Source organism: Prunus dulcis, chromosome 1, assembly GCF_902201215.1.
Source record: "Prunus dulcis chromosome 1, ALMONDv2, whole genome shotgun sequence".
NCBI classification, from domain to species: Eukaryota; Viridiplantae; Streptophyta; class Magnoliopsida; order Rosales; family Rosaceae; genus Prunus; species Prunus dulcis.
The window spans coordinates 1,168,127-1,193,640 of NC_047650.1; the positions used below are offsets into that span (position 1 = coordinate 1,168,127).

Here is a 25,514-nt window from a genome sequence, read left to right on the forward strand (position 1 = left end):
AAAATTTTATTTTCACAATTCATTTTATTTTCCTGCATTTTGCTGGTGTTGGTTGAGTTTTGGGTAAATAGAATTTGCTGGAATTGAAAGCAGGCATATATCTGAGGATATGTGGTTGAGGTGTACAAGTTCTACTCTGAGACTAGATTTCTACGGTTTCTTGTACGCCACACCAAACTTTTGGAATCAGATTGATTCATGACATGATGCTTCTTCATGAGCCGTAGCAGAGCAGGCATTGACAATTCAGGTCACACATGGCAATGGCATCTTCTAATGCTTTACTAAAATAAAAATAAAACAGTATGTCACAAAAAGCACGGTAACAGATCACATGGACCAAACCTTGTGAAAAAATCTGCCCACAATGAACTAGGGATTTTTGATTAGGGTGTCAATATTATGCGTTAATATTCTCCGTCAAAATATGTATTTTAATTTTTAAAATATATTAACTTTTAAGTAAATTTAGGTTTTAGACACAAAAAAACTTTCACTTTTAGAAAAAGTCAAAGCTTTTTCAAAAAAGACAGAAAAACCTCTTAACTTTCAAATCAAAGACATGCAAATGTAAAGGATGCCTTAGGAAATCCAAAAATAAATGAGGGCAATTTTGTCCATTTTGGCTTCTTTTAAAAAATTTATCTCTCCTTTGGGTTTTTCCAAAGTCTCCCTAACTTTTATTTTGTGTTTCACACATATGTCTCGTACCAAAACTCACACATTCACACACGTGTGAACAACTGAGAATTGTTGATTAATCAATTCTCATTCAATTATTCATGTTTGTGATTGGATGATGGTAGCATATAAGATTGTAGAAATTATCTTCCACAACCACTTATTAATTATATTGGGAAAAGTCATGCATTAGGTAATATATTGAGGCTAATGGAATCATATTTTGTTAATCAATTAGTCCTTTCTAGTGGAGTGGGAAGTTGACCCATAATTGTTGCAATTCATTTAAATAATGGATAAAGACCAGATATTCTCTTCCTTAGTTATTGGTTTCATAAATCCAGGGGAGCCAGGTAGGAAAATATATATCTTCTGCATCAAGAAGCATTTCAAGCCCAATCATTCTACATTACATTCTTCCAAACCACTTCAAGCTTTGTTGATGTCTAAACAAGTTTATTTGACTGGCAGGGTAAAACAAAGCTTTCTTGTAAAACAGTGAATGGAATTCTATCTTGAAACAACTTTTAAGTCATCAAAAGAATATCATGATGCTTTAAGAAAAGCAGAATGAGTAGAAAAAAAGTCAAAAAAAGAAAACTCAGGCTGTCTCTTGTAAAGCAAAGTTAAAAAGGAGAAGAAAAAAAGGGTTTATATATCTGGTGTTTTGGAAATTAATTTACTGAAGAAAAAGAAGGATGATGGATTTAGTTTCCTCATTTATTTTAGCAGTTTTAATCTCTCTGACCAAGAAAAGAAGAGTGAAACACACCCCATATCAAATGGAACATGATAAAGCAAAACTAGGAATAAAAAATCCCCCTGTACAAGACTCAAAGTCTAAAGATTGAGTGAGAGAAACATAACTCATAAGCCATGAAATTAACTACCTTCATATATATATAATATAATTATTCCAACCAAGAAACATATGCCATTGCCACCTCCTCTGTTTCCAATTAGTACAATGAGAAAGAAGAAGAATCACCCACTTGGGATGTGCTTGCTGATCTTGTATACTTCTTTGGTGAGGAAGATGATGGTGATGAGGACATGTCTGATCTTCTCCTAAGCATCTGCCTCATCCCATCTGCTACTCTAACTGCAGGGTTGGATTTGAATTTGCCACAAAATGACATGTGAGCTCTCACAGCTTCTTCCATACCAAATGACTTGTTGCTGCCTTTGCTAACCTCATCTCTAACTGCTTCTGAGCACAACCCACATAACCATTTCCCATCAAATTTGGCCTTCACTTGACTGATGTAGTCTTGTGTGCAATCCTCTTTGAGTCCACAACACTCACACTTTACCTGCTCAATCTCCATTTTTGTTTTTCTTTGATCTCTGCTTTGCTGAATTATCAATCTCTGAGAGATGAATATTCTTTTTTTTTCCTTAAGTGTCAAAAGGATTCAAGAAAGGTGATGAACAAGGTATTGCAGATTATATGGATGTTTTTGTAGTTGGATTTGATTGCAATGATGGTGTGGAAAGTGGGTTTCTTTTCATTTCTTTTGTTTTTCTTTTGATGTGGTGTTGCTCACATGGTAAGGATGCTATTGTTGCTTCAAGAACTAACAAGTGTTTGATGTATTGTATGAAAGCTTTTATGGTTGGATGTTGTATGAGAGCTTTTATGGTTGGGATTTTCTTTTTCTTTTTGATTGGTTATGGTTATTGGAAATTTAGGAGGGTGAGAGAGACAAAACAGAGAGGGGAGAGATCGCTCTTATAAGGTGAGGGTAGAGAAAACTGCCATAATTTCCTCCATGTTCTAAGGGACATGGGGCAGTGGGAAATGAGACAAGAGTGGTCGGGGGGTCCTCAGGGTTGGCCCTTTCTATCATATGCAAATACTTAATTCCTATCCCCCCCTAAATAAACAAGGGTGCGTAGGTTTTGGGTTGTAAATTACATCTCTCTCCACAACGATTATGATAAAGTCGTGCATTTTGAAGTCCTCGCACGACTGACGCTAGTATAACTCTTCTATATAATATAACACGACTGACGCTGGTATAACTCTTTCTATATAATATAGATTTCTTACTTTTTGGTAGTTTTAGTGACAGTTACTTTCGGTTGAAATGGCTTGTAGTGAATGTGGCTTGCCTTGGCTCTGTCTAGCTTTTGGCTAAAGCTTTGGCTTTGGGTAGTTTGTTTGGTTATCTTAGTTCCATGAATGTGTTGACTTAACTGCTGACCATCTGACTTTCATTTACTATAGTAATAAAGCCAACATCACTACCATGCTTTGTTGACCAAACAGGCCTTGGGTGGTTCAACAGCCAATGATTGATCAGGATGTGCATTATTAGGGGTTATGATTGTATGTTTTGCCCTACACACTGCCCTCCCTCCTTGTACATTCTTATGGAAATGAAATGAGAAATATTTTCCTCTCCTTTCATCCTCTGGTCATGACAGCTGAAATGTGACATGGCAATTAGCAAGAGATAATTAAGATGAAACTTGAACGCTTAATCACTACGTAGCCATTAATTATTGCACTAATTCAAACAACTTTGTCCTCCTTTTTTCTTTCAAGTGTAAACAGAGGAGACAAGGTATGCTCATGTGCTATAGTCAAAATTCACAAGTGCTGTTGTTTTCTCCGCCCGGCAAATCCCACCCAAAGAAAAGAGAAAAGGGAAGGAAAAAGAAAAGAAAGCAAATGGGATGCATTTGTTGACATGCTCTTTCGCATTGCATTACAAAACTTGCTCCTCTCTCTCGACAATTTTTCTTCTTTTTTTTTTTTGGGGGGGTTGGTGATAATGCAATGCAACTGTATCATGGCATCATTAAGAAGGAAGCAATCTATGATTTTTGTTCAGATGTCGAAGCAATCTATGATTAAGATTTTTCACATCTTTATTTTTTCTTGTGGGGTTTTTGAAGCTCTCATCTTCTCATGCTGCAAAGTTGCCATCACCTTCCATCCACAGTGGAGTTTTGTCATGTGTAGTAATGTTGACTTGATTTGGCTTGAGGGTTCATTAACTCAGCCCACGTACTGGATTGTAAGTGGTCAATTACAGTGGGCATGGATTAATAATTTGAAGGGTTTTCCTCCAAAAGGAAAGTGATGTTCAAGATTATTTTAACTGGAGAGTTCAGTATTTGTGTTTGCTAGTATATATAGTCTCCTTTCATTGAGGGATACCTCAAATTATTTGAGAAACGTCCTTTAGGATACCATACGAATTTTTTTTCAACGATCCTAACTGTCTAATTTTCAAGTCTTCATTCATAGATCATCCTTGCAAAAAAAAAAAATTCAAAAAAATTGAAAATCATTAAGACATCTAATTGAGACCAACAAAATCAATGAATCGGATGCTTCAAGAAAGTATTTAAATTTCAATAATTAAATTGAATGGTCAAATGATATCGGATTCAAGTAATTTTTTGTAAAAATTGTCTTTAAATTTTATATATATATATAAAAGAGATAGACACAGAGCTATATACAAGGAGTTAAAATGAATGAATGAGACAACTCATTGAAGAGGCAAAAACAAGGGGCGCACAAAGTTGCTTGCTAACTTTTGTTACATATCTTGCGACCAAAACAATAACAAAAACTTATGTAAATTTTCCCTTTTGTAAATTTAGTAACAAGGGACAATACACAAATGACATTACCAAAAGGGTAATTTTTTGTTCTTTTATATAGGTTTAAGTCAATTTAGTTGTTAACCTGCCATTCAATTCGAAAACGAAAGTGAATTTAAGATTTCCTTTTTTTTTTTTCTCTTGAATTACATGATGACACAAAGAATTCATATTTGAGATATCTTTCAATCCTTTTCGTGTTTGAGATATCTCAATAAATTAGAATTACAGAGGCGAAAATTCAGGCAAACTATTTCATTTGCCCTATTTTCACTCACTGGACAAGGGTCATGCTTTCCATGTTCTGTCAACCATCTTATCCATAGTAATTACAAGATACCATTCTCACTTGACATAGTCATGATGACACGTTATTTTCATCATTCTGTCCAACGAAAGAAAACCTTTTCAAAAGGGTTTTCTTTTATTATTCAAACACAGACTCTGATATGACATAAATTGTCAAATCAGATTTTTATTTTCCTTTTCGATTAGCATTTTAAGTGGTTGTAAGGTTATTAACATGTTAATTCAGTATGATCTTTACTTGGAGAGATTTGTATTAAGTTAGTTGGTTAGGTTTGTGTGTTTGTTCTCTTCGCTTGATGAGTTGGAATTCTCGTCTCCGTAATTTAAAGTAATAATTCACAATATCATTAAATTTAATCTCTCGTTAAGTACAAAGTAAGTGATAATCAACAATGCAAAGTTAATCCGAAAAGCGAAAGAGATAATCACAATTTGTTGATGTTAATCATATATGTCCACCATCCCTTAATAATAATTTGCTAAATCTTTAGATATCAAGTGACGGACTACCTACTACTAATTGGAGTTTGATCCTACTAGTCCTTATATCAATAATTGGAACCATTGATTGAAAAACATACGTTCAAGAAATCTTATGAAGATTTAATCATGGATTTGTACATCTTAAACAATGTTAGGCAGCCATAAGCACACATTTGCCACGCAACTTATAAGATTTGAATGGTGAACCAGTTGGGTTCTCGTATAGCTATCTGCGTGATGATTTTTATCTCTAATTTTGTACTTCACTATCTAAAGGGACTAAATCCCAACCTAGAAGATTAGAATGCACATGTCTATAAAAGGGAAACGTCACAATTAATGAGGACAAATAACTTTGGTTTTGATCCTTTGTACAGATTATTTCTACAGTTCAATGTATGTACGCCAACTTGCTGACATATTGTTGAAGAATATAAGTTTCATATCGGAAACTTGACTAAATGAAATACAATATATAATGAATGGTTCCACTACTAATGTAACCTAGGCCTTTCGTGATAAAACTCCACACCTATTAGGCTTTGTAGGTGATTAAGTTGAGAACAATATCGGTATTACAACATAAAATGACAATCACGTTGTATAGTTCGATTGGATGCTTGTGTACATAGGGATGATCTCTCGACTGTTTGAGAAAAATGATCAAATAGGTTAGTTTGTTTTTGCATTTTTAGCATCTTTACAGTTTTTGGATTTCTCTACTTAAGGAAGAGTAATGCTACACTTATCACATTTTTATCCCATATTTTTGTACCACATGATGTGGCATGTCTATATCATATGCCACATTAATTAAATCAATAAAGTGTATTTTAATAAAGAAAGTTTAATTAACAATTTTTTTTAAAGTATTAATAAATCATAAAAGAAAAGAAAATATTAAATAATTTTAATTGATGTGGTTGTCCACCTCATCTGCTACATAAGGTGGTATGAGAATGTGGTATATAAATGTAGTAAGAGTAGCATTATTCCTTAAGGAATTCTATAAAAAAAAAAAAAAAAATTGCATTATGTAGTGGTTGGTGTTAAAGATTGTGAATCCCACATCGAAAACTTCATAAAATAAAATATAACATATATTAAATGGTTCAATTATTAATATCATCAAGTTATTTTATATAAAACTCCACACATGTCGAATTATACATATAGTTCAGTTGGAGACAATATCTATCAATTTAGTAATATTGGTTCTCTCTTTCTCTTTCCTTTTCTTAATAAATTAATATATAATAAATTTCCAAGTATATTTCATATCGGATAAAATCCACCCACTATCTCTTTGAATTAATCCATCCATGCCAATTCCCAAGTATATATATATATATATATATATATATATATATATATATATAAATTTTTATTTTATTTTATTTTATTTTATATCTTGTCCTCACAATGCTTCACGACATCCATGAGAACCCATATTGTTGCTCAAAATAGTTTTGGAACCTCTATTGAAGGAGCTAATCCAGAAGAAATTGGGAAATCAACACTCTTTGTCTGTGGGGGATCAATGTTTAATTAACAAATAAATATGTTTTTAATGTTTGAACCAAAAAAGAAAGGCATAATTTATAGATGAATAACGACCAACCATGTAATCCGAATAAAACCTCTGCCCAATTTATAATGCAAGAGGAAGCAATATATTACCTACACCTAGAATTTGGTTTGCTTCATGTGAGTCGTCCTTCAACTTCATGCACTAACGAAAAAAGTGTCAGCAGATATGAAATTCCGAATGTATCTGTCGCTGACTAAATGATCAACATTACTGTAATTAGACTTGTCATTACAATTTAAAATGTCTTTATCCATATCATTTATAATTGGATCTTCACTTACACTGGTATTTTCAAAAGGACCGAGGCTGTCCATTGATTTACTTAGCCTACACCTGTATTCTAACTCCCCATTAAACAACATCTACCAGGGGCGAGCCTATTACAGGAATAGCGTCTGGTACGCCTGTTACAATTTTTACTGCCCAATAACCAATTTGGTCCCGAGGTAAGGAATAACCAGTTACACCAAAAGATGCGGTCAATACACCCAAAACCACACCTGTAACCCAAGTCAATTCGGGATTGACGTGAGGGGGTAGGGATGGCTATATTTCTGAGAGCGAACTCCAGACGAATATGAAGCGCATGGATACAAGTTATGCCTTCAACTTCATGCATAAAATAACTAGTAGTATATTCAATCGCAACATTTATAAGCCCGTATTTACTAAGTATGGGAAATGAAATGATTTTTCATTCCCAAGCTCCTTTTCTTGCTAACCAAACGTCCCCTCGGAGTCCTAAAAGATCTATGAACAAGCGATGGGCAAGCATGTGGGGTTGCCCAAGTTGAAGAGAGCCCCACTTTCCCAAAAACTGTGGCCAGACAAAGAGTCCTTGTCATGAAACGGGACGTTTTGAGTAGTTGTCTGGTAGATGTCCGGCAATTCTAGTGGCCAGAATGTTATTTCCAAATTCCAACTGATATTGTTTGTGGGTTGATCGCAAGATATGGCCCAAACTCCAATATCCCTGCAACTGTTGCTTGAACAGGAAGGAATTCATGGATATCTACATATTAATAAACATATATGGCATGCATTTGGATTTCATCTGGCGCCTTTTTCTGTGTATGTGGCCAAACTCACTTCATTCATGATTTTCAGATTAGCTGAATGTGACCTTTTATATGTTGAGTAACAAATAGATATGATTCATATGAATGAGTTAGGTATATGTCCTAAAACACCAACTTGCACTCATATTTCCCTTTTCTTATTTCATAGAATTGGTCAATAATATATATAAATTAAATCATATCAAATTTCTTCAGAAGGTTTTCTGCTATATATGTATAATCCTAAAATGATGAAGTGCTGGCTTCTCGGCTAGGAGTTGGCTTAACAAAGTAGACAAGCCACTTAAGAGTGAAAGTTTACCTCGTTTGATTAAGGGAGTTAATTGTCTCACTCATTTTTTATCCGCTTACACTCTCTTTGTTGGAAATTGTATGTTCTCATTTCTCTTTTGTCCTCTTATACTCCATTGTATGTTATAGTGAAAAATATTTATTATAAATAAAAAAAAATGGATGTAAATGGACAAAAGGGGAGTGAGAAAATCAACACCCTTGATTGATTTGTCTGGTTAATTAATCTTTATGCATAACTTAATCTTTGTCCTTTGTATTGGGATTTAGATACCCTTTTTAAGGCATTATTTTAACAAACATTGTTTAAACTTCTTCCCCAGAATCATTTCCTGGTTTGGGATTTTTATATGCCTATATGCACTGTTTTGAGGTCAATGATTAATCACATGGGTTTCTTGTTTGGTTCCCATTATCAAATGAAGTATTGTATGTTTAAGTATTTGATAGGGAAGGTGGAGTTTGTTCAAAAATTAATTGTCTTCACATGGCATTCACATGCACTCACTCTCCTCTTGCTTGCAGGCCTCCCTCCCTCCCTATAGCAGCTACCAAGAATTCTTCTCTCTCAACTCACCTAATGCCTGACCCCCAATGGTACTGATCAAATCAATCATTTGGCACTTGCAGACTCTTTTTTAGCATAAGGGCACTTGCAACTCTAGTTTTAGACCAACCAACCTACTTCTTATCTTCAATTTCACTGGAACAATCCAAATGCATTGTATTCACTTATTGATTATAGTCGCAAGATTCAACAAAATATAATCATTGTTTATATTTTTTTTATTTTTATTTTTGGGTGACTAGAATAAGTGGTAGCACATGAATTCTCTGTGCAATAATTTGTTTTTAATTATAGATTGTATTGTTGATGGGATATTGACATTTTGATAAAATGTCGGTATGTTATATTAGTGACAATGGTGCCAACATATTATCATTGGTATATCGACAATCTAGGTAGCTAGAATATCCAATTTACTTATGACTCTCTGTATTTTTATTTCTTTAAGTTTATAAATAAGACATAAGGAAAGGTGCATTATTCATTGTATACTGCTTAGGGAAAAAATAATTGAAAAACAAAAACCAGGAGTAATAATAACTGTGGGCTGGACATTATTATGTGGGGTATGTAGTTGGTATAGAATAGTATTATATCATGGTATTTTTAATAATTAAATCACCCTCAATCATTTGGACTGGAACTACTGTTTTCAGCCTCTTATCTCCATTAACTTCCACATGAAGGCTTGCTGTCCGATCCAATGCATGAGCCATGGAGATTCTACAAACTGGTGTTACCCAATCACACGTATCATATCCTTCCTTCTGCATTTGGAAACGACATAAAGAAATAATGTTTCCCAAACAAGTAATTAAAAAAATGCAAGCAGAGCATTTATTTATAATATTGCACATCACTTGGACCTGAGAATTCACGGTGGTATCAGAATACCACATTACTTGTATCCCTGCAGGAAATTAGTATAGATTGATGGTTTGGATTGGAAAATTGCCAAATTTAAGGTATATAGAAGGAAGAAGTAAAGGCAATCTCTCAAGCGTTGCCTAAGTTGAAAGTAGAAAATAGATTAATCGCAAAAGAAACTTATTTTTTCTAATCCCCACAAAATAAGCGATTATTTAACTTTACCTTCATTTCTTACTTCGCCATACCTTGATCATTTGAAACTACGGCCGTTGGTTTTGTTTGTAGCCAAGATGATTAGGATGATGTATTTGTTGGATTATGAACACTAATTAAAGAGAAAGCAGTCGTGTAATTTTGTCATATCAATCTGAGCCTGTTGCCTATCACAATAATGAGACAATATTGATTGTATCGACATAGGATATCGAGATCGTATCAATATAATTCGACTATTTTCTACAACAATAGTGTTTGCCTTTTACCTTTTCGTTTTCAGCTTAAATGGAATTCCAATCACTAGTATACCCTCGATTGAAAAACTACAAATAATAATAAGGCAGAACAGCACTGGGATAACTTTCACAAGAGGATGAGCAAATACTGGAGGCTGCATTTCTCGTACTACTACTACAATTAAAAGTACTAACTCCTTTCAAACAAAAAGAAAATAGCATGATCAATCTACACTATGCCTATCGGGTGATATCTACAAAATCCTCTCTTCTCGTTCTTGTTTATGTGTGAGTTACAGTATGAGCAAAAGACTTACAAGTTAAGCTTAGGAGTGAAGGGGATCCTCAAAACGGGGATGTAAATTAGCCTTGGATTGGATGAGGTTAGGGGCAAACAACCAAAACTCAATTAGACTTCATCTCAATATCTATATCTTCTGCACTCTCCTCTGGCTTGGCATTAAGATGATCTCCCGGAAGGAGGCCAAGGAGTGGTAAAGGCAACAAGGAGCTGAGGTTGCACAGGATGATCAACAAGGCCAAGTTATCATATTGGTCTTTGGTTATGCCAAGGAGCTGGGTCAGGCCAGCACCCATGAGCCCTCCAAGAACACTCCCTGCATTTGAAATGGACATGAGCGTTGCAAAAAGTGTTGCTTCCACTCCCTCAGGGCATAATCTAGCAGCCAGCACGAGAACAGGCATGAAAGAAGCCTGTAACAAAATAGGAATTAGTTTGGCACTAGAACCACTCACAGAATCAGTTTTGCAAAACAAGCATGTGGTCATCGTGAATAGAAATTGCATTCTTTATTCTTCTACGAGTGACTTCATCAGTTTAATTTCTTTGTCTATCAATCAATCTGTAAGGAAGGCTTGAAACAATCTTCGACCAAATTTTCAAGGCATATTAGGAAATGAAGGTATTGGCATACGTCCAAGGAAATGAAACATTTTCTAACAAATTACAATAGGGTACATCAAGAGTCAACATACACTCATTTCTATTAAATGTGTACCTGACTAAGAACCGTAATAACCAAAGAATCCCCCATTGCAAACCACTCATCACTTATACCAAATTTACGGTTTAATCCAGTCACAAGGAAAACCTGAGACATAAGATCCATAGAAATTACATAATATTTCATTCGGTCAATTCAGGGATGGAATCATTAATAGCCTTAAGCAAGTAACTTGTATCACAAACCTGAGTCAACCCAATAGCTGAACCAAAGATGGTTGTGACAAGAAAAGTCTTCTTCAGTGGAACAGTTTTCAAAAATCCATTATACAATCCAACCCCAAGCAGTGATGCTACTGAGGTAACAAGCTTGACACGTCCTAGAAATTCTGGTGTAAAACCAAGTTTGTTTGTGCTGAAAACCAAAACTTGTTAGAATCGGATGCATTTATAGAGACAAAGTCAAAGCGTCAATGAAACACATGTAGCTTTTAGAAAGTAAAGAAAAATGATCACAATCATCAACTGGACGTACGTGAAGTAAAACATGGCAGAGTCCGAATGAGGGGTTGCCTGCCACAAGAAAATAAACAATGTGGGAAAAAATACAGTGGGATGCCTAACAGCATTCCATAACTGAATAAAATTCTGTTTCCAGCTTTCAAGCAAGTTAGGACCAGCCAAAGCAAAATTTGTCCCCTTTGCCGCACCAATCACAGGCTGCTCATTTACGAGAACAGCAACCACAGATGTCAGCAGTGGTAGCAAAGCCGTGACACCAAAAACAAATCTGAAACATCAAAAATTGAAGAGGAAGGAAAAAAAAAAAAAAAAAGATTCCTTCAGATGTTTATGAACAATAGGAAATTACATTCCAATACAGCAACCTTATGTACCTTACACCATAAGCATCCACCAAGGAGCCACTAAAGTAGGAACTCACAATTCCGCCAAAAGCTGAAGATCCCCAACACAAAGACTGAAGAGAACCGGACATACTTTGTGACTCACCACGAGCCCTCTCCACAACCATGGAATCTACAACCTACACCATACTTCAGTTTTGACATGGTTTATACAGTATGCCACATAAGGAAAACGACTGAACAAAAAATAAGACAAATTATTTCATGTCGGAGGTTCTGATTCTGCATTCAACCTTTTGACCAATGCAACCATTTTAGGGCTTTTCCTCCCAATCTTCTCAAATGTTTTCAATGTTATCTTATTTGGAATCTCGAAGGAGAGAATTGTGGATCAGAGCCACCTAATATATATATATTCTCTCTTAGAGAGCATTCTTTTTTATTTTTATATTTCACCATCATCTCCCTCTCTTTATACGTACATATAAAAAATTTACTAATAATTATCAAACTTAACCAGTTAAGTAACAGCATCTCATCCTTCTATCATATAGACTGTTGAGATACACTATATGTGTACATAACATAATCTAATATGTTCAGAGGATTTTCCATGTAGAAATCTTTGAATTTAAAGAACAATCTAAATAAATCATCAACTCAATTTTTTTACTGAAAAACCATGTTAGGAACATATTATGACACATGAGACAATATAGCTTTCCTTTACACTCAAACCTACGAAGGTAGTAACTAGCAGATACTTACCACATCAGAAAAGGCAACAGAAAGAGATCCAAGAATTATGCAGAACGCAACGCTAAACTTGCCATCAACAACAGTTGCCATCAAGCTCCATGACAGTGCACCAAGAAGCCCTGACAAAATCAAGTATGACCTTCTTCGGTACCCAAATAGCGGGACAGAATCACTGCAAGGACCAAAAAATTGTTCTAAAACAAAAATAACAAAATACAGTAACAGAGGGCTAGCAAATTGAGATAGAGATAGCAAATAGATTCACACCTAATAAACCCATAGACGGGTTTAATCAGCCATGGTAATGCAGACAAGCCGGTAATCACAGCTGTCTAGTCAACCACGTAAAAATTGTCAGTAATCAAGACTACGAAAATCAAAGATAATAATACCCTTATCGAATTTAAACAATTAAAAAGTACCCTCACATTAGTAATTCAAAGCCAGAATGCCATTATCCCATTAGCACCTTTTTCAAACTAAGTATGATCCTCAAAGTAAATTCTTTACTAATCAGTGCATACCAACATCAATTTAAGTTCACAGTTCATCAAACATGCAATTGAAAAAGCTACAATCTACAGAGGGAATACATAAAAGAAACTAGTTCCACAAAAATGGAAAAGGTATGAAAATAAAGATGTACATACCTCAGCAGGGTCTAGATGCAAATCGTCTTTTAAATAAAAACTGACAGCAAGCCTCGCAAGGCCAAGAACACCTTGAACAAAATACACCATGGCAACAGCCACATTGTCAGGAGACAAATCGACCCCGAAGAATTTGATCATTCGATGCTTGTTCTTGTGAGGAGCTGTTTTGCTAGGAGAAGGCATGCTTGTATCTCCTTCCGCATTAGGTGTCAACACATCCCTTTCTCCTGCACCTGGTATTCAGAGAGTGGCCAAAGCTAAGTAAAGCTTCAATCTTTATCACATTTTGCTAAAACCCAATTTCAAAAAATTCAACCGAAAAAAAAAAAAAAAAAACTTCAAATTTTACACTTAAACTACGAAATTATCATATTAACATTTCAATAAAAGGGAATTAAAGAAAAAAAGAAAGAGCTTACTAATCCTGGAACCGAGGAACGGCGCGTCGTCAAAGTCGAGCCGGCTAGGGGGTGAGGAAATGGGAACGGCAACCGACATGTCGTTATCGGGAAGACGCTTCCGACGAGTTATGCGCCGGCGGCGAGTTCTTCTGGAGGCCCCGGATACGAGGGTGCACGGTTTCCGGCGGAGCCGAGAGGCGAGAGGGAGTGGAGCGAAGGAGGTTGAGGACAAAACTGGATTTGCCGAGGGTAAGATTGAGATTGAACAAAAGGCCGCTGATCCCATTAGAAAACTAATTTAATACGGAACTGTACATGCATGCTCTCTCTTGCGGGTGATGATTTTTAAATTTTAATATTTAGATTTGTTGTGAAATGACGCAAGTACCCCTTTCGTTACGGTATTTCTGGCCAACAAATGGACACGTCCGGGTTGCTTTGCCGCCATCGCTGCTTCAGTGGATCAGCCCACGGCCCAACCAAAAGCCTTTGGGCTAGCTTCACCCAATAATGATGAGAAATGCTAGACTTAGGCCCAATATAACACACAATGTAGACGAGAAGAGAAATGTGACACAAGAAGGAAGAATAAGAGACAAAACTAGGGTTAATCGTTTTATTAGTCCCTGAATTTGGACCCGATTTTCATTTGAGTACCTCAATTTCCTAAATGGTTCCCGTAGTCTTTTAACTTTAGTTTCGTTTGGATAAATAGTCCTGCCGTTAATTTTGTTAACTTTTTCTGTTAAATGTATGGGCAAAATGATATTTTTATATTAAAAACCAAAAAAATGAATTAAAAAAATCATATCTTTAAAATAACAATAAAAGAAAATCAAATAAAAAACCAACCAAAAATATATATATATATATAAAGTTTGGGGGAGTAGAAATCGGGATAGATGGGGGAGAGAGAGAGTGAGTTTGATTTTAATTTTTTAATTTTTTAGTTTTTCTAATTTTTATTCATATCTTAATCAATTTTTATACAAAAATACCATTCTACTCCTGCATTTAACAGAAAAGTTAACAAAATTGATGGCATGACCATTTGTCCTAACAAAACTAAAGTTAAAAGACCACGAGAACTATTTTGGAAATTGAGGTATTCAAATACAAATCGAGTCTAAATTCAGGGACTAATAAAACGATTAACCCACGAAACTAATAAGCATGTGGGTTAAGTTAGTTTGTTAAGGCATTATGCCATCCCTTTACACTCAAATTTGATTTTCCTCTGTAATGTATAAGTTTAAATTGATTATTTTTAAATTGTAATGTATAAGTTTACACAACTGAACTCAAAGCATTATGTTTAGTGGGTTACAATTGAAAATACATAACAAATTTTTTTGTTTTGGTTCAATGAAAATACATAGCAATATAGGTTACGTTTTCTTTCTCCCACGAAAGCTACCTGGGTTGCAATGCCCCTCCCCCACCCTGGTCTATAAATAAGACTTTTGCCCCAAGACACTAGGTAATAGTAACTTGGCACAAGTATTCTTATTTTGTTAAATTACTTATTTCCCTTCTTCTTGCAGATCACGTTCCCCTCTGCCAAAGGGCCCACAAGACTAAATGCATAGTCATCTCTAAGTTGGGTCCACTAAGGCCACCTCAAGCGCAAGCCCCCAACACGGGAAAATAGCAGCCCCAGGCCCCAAACCTTCCTCCAGCATGCAAGGTCCAGCCCAAGCAAGGAGTGGGACCCACCAACCCGAGCAAGCCCACAGGCAAAAATTGATTGGGTTGTTGCCCGAAGGCTGCTAACGTCAACATTTGTTTTTCAATCCAACAGCTACAAGCCCCGTGGCTTCTCCTGGAGCCTCCGATCCAAAATTTTATCCAATCCAACGGCTGTCTAATTTTTGGCTTGAAAAAAATATCTAAAAAATTTGTAAAAAATATCCAAAAATTCTGGAATTTTTTTTCTATAAATACCTACCAATATTATTCACTTTCCACACCAAATATTAATACAAATTCATCTCCTTCCAATATTTTTCACTTTCCACATCAAATTTTCTATTACAAAATTCCATTTGTGCTAAAATACAAATGGTCTCTTCCATCGAAGTCGGAGGGTCGCGTACAAACATTCGAAGATGTCAAAATCTTGGCGATGAGGTAAAAAAAAATTAATTGCCTTTTTATTCAATTTAATGTCATTTAAAAAAATATATTTATTGCATTTCCAATTTCATTTTTTAAAAATAGATTATTCAAGGCAAAACAAAAAAGAGGAAAACCATTGCACATGGCTCCTCAAGTGAACACTGCCCGCAGTCAGTTCCAGTGGTGTGTTCCGTGTCGGAAATAATGGCACTATTACGTCCTCCGAAGGAAAATACTCCCCCACATCATGATCCAGTGAAATTGCCTCCACCAATGATTGAGTCGTCCTTATACTTGATTGTGTCGGACTATGAGGACCAGGAATATTTCAATTGTATGATGAGTGAGCAGGTATTTTAATTGTATGATGAGTGAGATGTGAATTTTATAATAAATATGGACACGTGGCAACTGAAAATCTTATCTGAAAATTTAAGCATAAAATTTAATCCGAAAATCTTATCAAAATTAATGGTTTAAGTATAAAAAATAGAAAATAAATTTAAATGAGTAGTGTTTGCCCTTGCCCTTTGGGGTGGAACCAAAAAAGAAAAGGCTGCCACTATTCGCGTGAATAATGACAAACATTGCCTTGCCTTTGCCTTGCACTTGACTTTTGGGGTGGAGGTGCTCTAATGATCATTTTTGGGCATCAACACACCTTTAAGTGTTGGGTTACAAATGAAAACATTTGAATGAATGATCGAATATTAACACTCGGTTACATTCAGATGAGTAAAACTTGTATGTAACAAGTATATCTCTCTCACAATAAGTGGTCTCATGCTAGAATGTTGTAAGAGGGAGAGTGTAAGACATGTTACATGTAACTTTTTGTCGTATAAATGTGACGTGTTGCTCCATTAGCTCTATTAATTTAAAATATGGGATGTTACTACCTCTAGTTATGACTGGGGAGTCGTTTGTTATAAGCTACAATTAACTAACTTCCATTTCCACTTTTATTCTATCTATGTTCATTGTCAAGACATGTCAACTTATTTTGTTTTTCTCTGAAATGTCACTCTCGTTTGGTTTACATATTGGAGTTGGAAGTGTGATGAATGATCATGCAAGCAAACTTGGCTCTACTCTCGTTTTCAATACACTCTCGTTTTCAATATACAACATAGTCTTCGCTTCTAGATTTTGACACAAGGAAAACATAACCCGAATCAATTACCAATATATTTATTATATTTGTTTTGGTAGAGAGTCTCGCAAGATTCTCTGCTTATGTTATAGTAAGTCCAAAAACCATATCGTCTTGGACTTTAAAGTTTAGTATTTATAGTTTATATTCAAACAATAATTAGATGAAAGTCTAAAACCACATAATTTTAAACATAAGCACGATATAATTTATAAAGCACTGAAAACACAAGTAGAGGATTTAGTCATTTTATTTTATTTTTAAGACGAAAACTAAAATTAAAAGGAGAATCCTCTAACACCATTTTATAGGTGCGTACAATTCAGACTACACAAGTTCTCAATTATATGGGGAAGAAATGCGGCCAAAATATACAAAAGTCTTTACCAAGAAAGAAAGGTAGATACATGTCTTGGTGTCTTACTTTGAAAATTGGACTTAATATAAAATTAGCCTTATGCGGAATTATTCCCTTGAAATCAGTCCAAGAAACTTTTTTCCCTAAAGTACGCACTCTTGCTCAGAGTGCTAATCAAAGCTCCCAGAATATGAGAATAATCTAATCAAGAAAGCTTTGAAAAGATTGTATTAAAAGAAGAAAAAAAAAAGAAAAAAAAAAAGGGGCAAAGTGTCAACATGTGTTGAAACAGACACCGTTTATGAAAAGAAAAGAATCTACTTCAACCGAGATCATTGGCACTATGTACAACAAAAGTAAACAGAGATCATTGCTAGCTTTTGTCATGCATCATCCTCATCATCATCATCATCATAACCAACACTACCAAAGCTTTGAAACCCAACAACAATTACCACATTATCATTTCAACAAAATTTAACTCTACAACATCTCAGCCTTTCATTCCCTCCTCTACAACTCTCTACAAGGAGGGGAAAGCAGAAAGCACTGAGAAAAAAAGAAAAAAGGAAAATGAGGGAGAGCCTAGAGGAAAAAAGAGAGTAAGGGAAATGAAAAAGAAAAGAGATACATTTTCCCAGAAAATTCAACTACCACTTTGTCTTGCATGTATCTGCAATTCATAGACTATATTTAATGACACAAAAGAGTATCTTTCCCTATTATTAGAACCAAAATGAAAGGGAAAAAAAGAAGGCTCTCTCTCTGTTGAAGGCAAGACTGATATTTGTTGCTTTTCCAGTGAATTGTCAGGAACAATTTCCATAGGCCTGGTCAGCTCACAGTTTATCCACTCCCTCCTCCTCCAACAACATCTCCTGGTAACGACATTCACGGCTGCAGAATGCCTTCTCACCCCTGCAAGAATACACAATTTAACACTTCAATGGATTGCTTAAAATTGTAATTGGCTGCATAATTTTATTATTAGTTGGTTGGATGGGATTAGATGGGTTTATTATATAGCAGAAGATACCCTGAATAATATTGGATCTGTAATTCTAATATATTTTAAGTAACCCCAATCCATAATTCTATTATAATATGAATTTATGATTCTAGTATAATAATATAAGATTCTAAGATTATATAATTTGAGGTGGAGTCTCAGCCATGACATCATTTTTTGTGCAACTAATAAGCATGAACATTGGATTTCATGTGAGAGGCAAGAAAACATGAACATGAACAGAACAAAATATGAATCATATGATTAAAGAACAAAAAAAAAATCTGAAAGTACTGAAAAATAAGATTGAGCTAACCTGTACATGAAAATATCTTTGCCCGGCCCAAGATGATTCTTGCAATTGTCACAGAAGCTGAGGAAACTCTCAGACAGATAGCTTGAACCATTTACCTTCCCGCCTGGAGAAAATTCAGGGACACCCTCAGAGCTCTCCACAATGCAATTGTCAAAGATATGAGTGGTTTTTGGGTTTGGACCATGGGAAATCACACAAGTATAATCTTCAGAGAGCTCCATTTCACTAACAGAGAGACAGCTTGTGAAAACCCGAGCCGAATTCATGGTCTCAAGGCCTGAATTCGCAGATTTAAATGGGGAATTCTTAGCTGGGGACTCAGACGAGACAGAGGAGAAAGAACCCAATTGAGAATTCTTGGTCCTGATGCTGAAATCAGCTGCAGATTTTGGTGAATCAGAAGGTGAGAGAACAGAAGGCTGCAGATGAGGGATTTGAATCTTAAGCTGTGACCCAAAAATAACCATCCGGCTTTCGGGTTTTGATGGTTTTGGATTAGAGCCATCATCATTGAGAGCATCAACAATGGCAAGGCCAATCCCTTTGGGGTCCAATTTGTCCCATGGGCGTTTGGTTTCAGGTTCTGGGGTTCTTGGGGTGTTTGATTCAGACCAGAAGGGGTTTCTTAGACCAAAGAATGGCTTGGTTTCGAGTATGGAAGTTGGGCTCATTACAGCGTCGGTTTCAGAGTAACCTTTTGAGGTGAAACTAGTGAACAATCTCGGAGAAGTGAAGAAAGACGAAGTGGGTTTTGTGTATTTGTCTGCCGGGGAGGGTAAAGAGTTATTGTCTGCCATTAGAGCTTGCTTTCTGGTCAGTATAGCTATATAATTTCTCTGCAAACAAGAAAAAGAAAATACAAATGCACCCAAGATGAGAACTTTAATTCGACTTTCAACTTTGTCTATGAGAGAGGGAGAGAGAAATTACAGAGAGAGGTGAGGTCTTTCACTCCCAAACTGCCACAGATTGAAGATGAAACTCCAGAATACAGCAGAAGATTGTGACTTTTTAAGCTCTATGGTGTTAGAGAATGGTGGATGAAAGAGTGCTAGTACTACAGTCAAAACAACCATCTTGAGAAAACCCCGAAATCAGAAATTCCAGAAAAGATTCCATGAAACTATTATCTGCTAGAACTCTGTGACCTCCATATCTAAAAGACAGAAAAATCCCAAGGGAAAAAAAGGTTAAAAAAAAGCTCACTGCTTCCGCGAGTTTCTCGCTCTTGCTTCTCTCTTATCAACTCTGTCAAGCAAGAAAGAAAAGAGAGAATCCCCAAAAGCTCAAAACCGACATGCAAAGAGACCCTCTAGAGTCATGATCAAAGGACAAGACGTGCATGCATCAGACAACAGAACAAAGAAAGTTTGTATTTTGTTCCTTCTTTTGCTTGTTGGGCTCAGCTTTATTTCCACTTTCTTGTTTTTGTTTTCTTTTATGCTCTGGTTTTGTGTCCTTGCTTAGTACTAAACTCTCAGCAAAACTGGTTTATCAGAAAATGATTCAGATTTTGGAAGCAAACAAGGGCCAGCCCAAATTACAAAGTTAAAAACAACGGCTGGTCATGAATAAAAACCCAGAATGAAAACAAACAAAAAACTGGTCATGAAGGATGATCAATTGATCATCGTTATGTGTGTGCCCTCTCTCTGACTCTTTATCTCTCTTTTCTTGGTGGGGTTTCGATTTATTCTACTCTGTTTCCTTCTCTCTTTATTTGCCCACTAAATCAGTTTCTCATCATAACCCTGAAAAATCGAAATGGGAGTTGCAGAGAGACTCGGAGAGAGAGAGAGAGAGAGAGAGAGAGAAGGGAGGGAGAGAGAGCTTGTGGAGTTTACGGGTTGGTGGGGTGAATATAAAGATGCGTGTGCATGAGAATCAGTGGGTTTGGTTTTGCTAAAACCACCCACGCACTGTCCAGGTTATGGATCGATCGATGGCAGTTTTTTTCACGGCAGTTTTTTCTTTTGGCCAACAATTTCTCATCACTCTCTCTCACTCTACAGTCCCACTTTCTACAGTCACCTTACATAATTATTGGATACATATTTTTATAAGTGGAGTTTTGAGCAACAGCCACGCGATTTACAGAGAAAAACATCCACGCACGCCAAGGCTTGACCAATCTCACAGCATCAAGACCTTTAGCTCCAGTCGACTTGGCTGAGGCTCAAGCATTACGGGATTTTTATCTAAGTTGGTCTACAATGAACATGGTAATTGGGTTCGTCTCGTTTTGCATCATGTTATTTAAATTGTATCGTTGCGATTTTTTTTTTTTTTTGAATAGAAACATTGTATTGATAATCAAGAGGAAAAATCCTCAATCAAACAAGAAGACCAAAAAAAAGAGTCTGACCTACTAAGATTGAAAAACAAACTGTATAAAAAACACGAAAAACACAAAGCTTCAGTAAAATCATCTTAAGACTGCCATCATGTCTCTCATGATGGTGGAGTAGTGATAATCTGTGAACTGCCCCGAAATCGAAGCCCAAAGGGATGTCCAAAATTTAATTCTGTCCCATAATTCCTCAACCCTTACTCCTGTATGACCCTGAAAAATTCTTCGATTTCGCTCCATCCAGATATTCCAGAAAATAGCATGAACTAGACAATCACGAAGGATTCTAGCTCTCTTTCCCTTCCCCGAAATCCTCAGATTGATACTAAGGAGCTCAAAACACCCTTTAGGAATCACCCACTCCACTCCGAGAGCACCCAACATCCTCCACCATAATTTTAGGGAATACGAACAATGAATGAACAAGTGATCAATGTTTTCTGCATTCTCTTTGCAAAGAACACACCAAGAGGGGGATAAGCACATCTTTGGTTGCCTCCTTTGAATGCAATCGCAAGTATTAATCCTACCATTTGCTGCCAGCCACACGAAAAATTGAATTTTAGGCGGAGTCTTTGCCTTCCAGATTGAGCTGAAAGGGGGGAAGACATCTCTAGTGGTAGAGAGAAGAAAAGACCTGAAAGACTTGCAGGAATAAGAACCCTGCTCCTCAATCTCCCAAGATCTCCCATCCGGTCTAGAACCGTATAATCTCACGTTCCCCAATATATCCAAAAGTATTACCACTTCTGCTATTTCAGCCTCAGACAAATTCCTTCTGAAAACAAAATCCCAATTGAGAGGCATCACATGATTGTTAGCAAAACAGGCTATACTTTGATTTTTCTCCTAGACAAGGAAGAGAGTCTAGGAAACAAATCTTTTAGAATCCCTTCTTTCAACCAAAGATCCTCCCAAAATCTAATTTTCTCCCCATTTCCAACAGAAAATTTGCAGCATTGAAGAAAAGATTTATACCCTTTCGAAATTTCTGGCCAAGGATTCCTGCAAGACACCTTATCTATATGTTTAGTATCCCACCCATTTGAGTCTATTCCGTACTTGCTCTTAATGATCCTATGCCATAGCGAATTGGTTTCAAGTGGAAATCTCCACAACCATTTAGCTCTGAGGGCTTCATTTCTTTCTCTTAAAGAGCCAATTCCAAGACCACCTTCCTCCTTTGAATGAAATCTCCACAAGTAGAACAACTTATGCGTATAGTTGCGAATTTATGTACAATGTTTTTCGATTATAGTCAAAACACAGTGCTCTTCACTTGCAAAGTTAAGTTTATATCGAACATTAATCTTATGAAACTATGAATTTACTTTTGTTTCTTTTTTCTAAGAACAATTTAATCTATATTAAGACAATTGTTGGTGGAGCATCTATGTAGTAACAGCCGACTTTATTTATTTATTTTTTTATGGAACTTCGATTTTAAGAGGAAAACTATATTGATGAACTTAAAAATTACAATGGAGACATAAAACTTGATCCTAATCCATAAAATCACAAAATATGGCGTCCTAGTATTGTAAACACTTGCATTTTCAATGTCTTGTCTATTTTTTGAAGTAAAACTATAATAAATAGATCATACGATCTATCAACACACTAAAAAAAAAAAAATTACAACGGAGACATAAAACTTGATCCTAATCCATAAAATCACAAAATAAGGCGTCCTAGTATTGTAAACACTTGCATTTTCAATGTCTTGTCTATTTTTTGAAGTAAAACTATAATAAATAGATCATATGATCTATCAACACACCCAAAAAAAATATTACAACGGAGACATAAAACTTGATCCTAATCCATAAAATCACAAAATAAGGCGTCCTAGTATTGTAAACACTTGCATTTTCAATGTCTTGTCTATTTTTTGAAGTAAAACTATAATAAATAGATCATATGATCTATCAACACACCCAAAAAAAAAAAAAAAAAGCTCATATGGTCTAACATATTATACATCATTTGTGTATTTATTAGATTATTCGCTAATTCTTGAAGCTTGACCCCCTCCTAGGTATGTATCAATCCCAAATATTTAATTATTTATGTCAAATAACTCCACAATATTAATAATTCTACTAATTAATTAATTATTATGATCAAAATAATCCGTGTATCTTGTGGATTAGAAATTTAAGACTAAATTTTTCTTATTTATATATAAACTTATGACTCATATACTTTTTTTATATATATAAAAATTCACTTGATTATAGTGCTTGATGAAATCATTGGAGTATAGAATTTGTTTGTTTTATTCTAAGATGTTGACAATTCTGAAGTTTAACTTGAGAACCAAAATTCAATCTAGGTTGAGTTTGAGGTCTCATGCATCTAGGGTGTGTAACATTTGAGGGAAGCCATTTCCCTGCCTCGGCTAAGCGGCAAGCGGCAAGCCGCTAAGTTTGTGGTCTGGTGGGCCCCGCCCGCCCGCTTACATCGGTGTGGGAAGTTCACGGGCGGTGCTGTAGAGTTGTAGACGTAAAATCCAAGACCGGGTGTCCTGAGCTAATAACGTAAACCTAATGCGGGTCCCACCTAACTCCCAGTTAAAGAGTCCCCGACTCGTGGCCCCACAAGAGGGTCCTACACCTCATCATGTATCATTATCTTGCAATTTCTTATTTACCCCATTAATTATAATGAATTGACAGTATTAATATTATTGGTTGACCCCACCATAATAATAATAACCCATTATAAAAGAAAAAAATAAAAGACTTTTACGTACCTGCTTCATTGAACGGGGGCATAAAGAACCTGGAGGGCCCGTTTGGAATGATGCTGCCCAATTAATGAGTACATACAATGACAAAACAGAGTATTAAATATTTTTACATAAAATAAATATTTTCACTTTTATTTATTTTATGTATGATTTTTAAGGATTTCTAGTCAATTTTTAGAGAGGTGGATTGGGCAACCAAAACTGGAGCTCCTTTACTTCTAGCCTAGCAGAAAAGAGAACAAACCGACATTTGTCATGAGTCAAATACAAAAAATAATTATGTTTATAATTTTGGCTGTGAACCTTACGGCTGAGAATTGTTCTCTCTCAGCCATAATCGCTTTGAGTAAAATCAGATCAAATAGATGTAATCTACAAATTCATGCATCCATCAACGTCGTCATCAATTGCACTGTAATCTGTGCTGGCACGCCCACGCACACTTCATCCAACACAAAATAGGACGACTTGTGTTGGCGGATATCCTCTTGGTCCGAAGTGTTAGGCCGTAAGATTTGCGCAGTCAACACAAGAATTATCCTCGTAGTTTATATGAATTTTCACTTTCATCATTGTAGAATTCTTTTTTCTTTGAGTTCCATCCTTATAATTTTATTCTGTTTGCACCGTACTTAAAAAGAAAATGCTTAAACAAGTCTACAAGTCCTCCAAAGTTTTCAAATTTTTTCTTTTTTTATAATGTTACATGTACTACATTTACTACATTTACTAATCATATCCTTCATAAAAACAAGACCAATCTATCACGTGAGTCCAATATGTAACTAGTATATCTACACAAATCAAATCCTAAGACAGCATTTATAGCTAACAGGATCATCATTATATATTGCATAACTTTGTTTAATAAGATAAATTTTTTTTCCTCAATTATTAGTCATAAATAAATCAAAGGCAAATTAAGGCCAACCAACATCTATGAGTTTATTAATGTAATAATGGTTCGCAAGAAATTATTAATGAAATATTATTTAAATCATAGCGGCACTTGTGGTACCTAAGGCAGGATTTCTTCCTTAATCATTCATATTACCATGAATTTTTTTTAATTGACTTCAATCATGTATCACAATGCACTAAAAAATCTTGAATGTCAAATACTCAAATGGGTATATCTCTGATTGAATTTTATCTCATTCATTCTGTTCCATTAAAAAGAAAATTACGTAATGACACATCAATTAAAACCTAATCCAACCTCATGACACATCAATTAAAACCTAACCCAACCTCGCAACTCGGTGAAAATGACAAAAGATTATAAACTTGAAGTTTCCAAAGAATCAAAGATTAGGTAATTATAGCAGAGATAATTGTATAAAGTGACCCAAATCTTTAATTAGTCAATTTGACAAGCTTTGCGTACATTATTTTTTGTTGTCAATGTCATGCATCTATACCATACTATACTAGTCTATTTATTTTTCTGATTTAATTCTCAAAGTGCAATGTAGATCATACGTTTGTACAAAGTACTTTTGCATTACTGATTACTTGTCGTGTGTGCAGAATAAATTATAATTTAAGCTCAAATCTAATAAACTTTCACTCAAATTTTTTTTTTTAATGATTAAATGTATGGAACTAGTCTTGGGTTTCACTATAATCGCCTCTTTTATGTTCTAAGAAATTTTCAAACTTCCTCACAAACTCATGTCGTCATCCATTGTATTCAACTCATCTATGTCGACAAATTTAAGTTCAATGCTCTTATATTTTTTTCAGGTTGTCTAAGCTAAATTATTTAAGTTCATAATGGTTTAGGAGGTAACGAACTTTTCTAGATTTAGAGCATGAATTAATTAACATATTTGCTCTCTTCAAGAGCTTTGTTATTATAAGCACACAT

General features: G+C 35.3%; 3 protein-coding genes across 4 annotated transcripts; all 3 read right to left on the reverse strand.

The window, feature by feature from the left end:
• Window positions 1-1,438: 1,438 nt before the first annotated feature.
• Window positions 1,439-2,513, reverse strand: LOC117614499. Its single transcript, XM_034343330.1, has one exon. The coding sequence runs from the start codon at window positions 2,007-2,009 to the stop codon at window positions 1,641-1,643; it is 369 nt and encodes a 122-aa protein (XP_034199221.1). The 5' UTR covers window positions 2,010-2,513; the 3' UTR covers window positions 1,439-1,640.
• Window positions 2,514-9,990: 7,477 nt separating this feature from the next.
• On the reverse strand, window positions 9,991-13,913 carry LOC117616009 (folate-biopterin transporter 1, chloroplastic). Its single transcript, XM_034345206.1, has 9 exons — window positions 13,607-13,913; window positions 13,185-13,420; window positions 12,802-12,866; window positions 12,544-12,706; window positions 11,806-11,954; window positions 11,445-11,699; window positions 11,156-11,324; window positions 10,965-11,057; window positions 9,991-10,659 (listed from the first exon to the last, which is right to left on the reverse strand). The coding sequence occupies exons 1-9, from the start codon at window positions 13,872-13,874 to the stop codon at window positions 10,351-10,353; spliced, it is 1,707 nt and encodes a 568-aa protein (XP_034201097.1). The 5' UTR covers window positions 13,875-13,913; the 3' UTR covers window positions 9,991-10,350.
• A 3,737-nt stretch (window positions 13,914-17,650) lies between these two features.
• On the reverse strand, window positions 17,651-20,463 carry LOC117614219 (FCS-Like Zinc finger 8). Of its 2 annotated transcripts, XM_034342947.1 has the most exons (3): window positions 19,473-20,462; window positions 18,543-19,378; window positions 17,651-18,135 (listed from the first exon to the last, which is right to left on the reverse strand). In XM_034342947.1, the coding sequence occupies exons 2-3, from the start codon at window positions 19,337-19,339 to the stop codon at window positions 18,057-18,059; spliced, it is 876 nt and encodes a 291-aa protein (XP_034198838.1). In that variant the 5' UTR covers window positions 19,340-19,378; window positions 19,473-20,462; the 3' UTR covers window positions 17,651-18,056. The 2 variants fall into 2 exon arrangements, with proteins under 2 accessions (XP_034198838.1, XP_034198837.1); XM_034342946.1 differs by having other exon boundaries at window positions 18,543-20,463.
• Window positions 20,464-25,514: the final 5,051 nt, after the last annotated feature.

What these genes read in the sequence shown, in the direction of transcription:
- LOC117616009 (XM_034345206.1), bottom strand. Translation starts at nt 13,874, where the DNA reads ATGGGATCAGCGGCCTTTTGTTCAATCTCAATCTTACCCTCGGCAAAT. An exon ending in GTTCCTCGGTTCCAGGATTA is followed by an intron (nt 13,421 to 13,606) that starts GTAAGCTCTTTC and finishes TCTGAATACCAG; the next exon opens with GTGCAGGAGAAAGGGATGTG. An exon ending in CAGCTATTGGGTTGACTCAG is followed by an intron (nt 11,058 to 11,155) that starts GTTTGTGATACA and finishes CTTATGTCTCAG; the next exon opens with GTTTTCCTTGTGACTGGATT.
- LOC117614219 (XM_034342946.1), bottom strand. Translation starts at nt 19,339, where the DNA reads ATGGCAGACAATAACTCTTTACCCTCCCCGGCAGACAAATACACAAAA. An exon ending in AAAGATATTTTCATGTACAG is followed by an intron (nt 18,136 to 18,542) that starts GTTAGCTCAATC and finishes GTATTCTTGCAG; the next exon opens with GGGTGAGAAGGCATTCTGCA.
- LOC117614499 (XM_034343330.1), bottom strand. Translation starts at nt 2,009, where the DNA reads ATGGAGATTGAGCAGGTAAAGTGTGAGTGTTGTGGACTCAAAGAGGAT.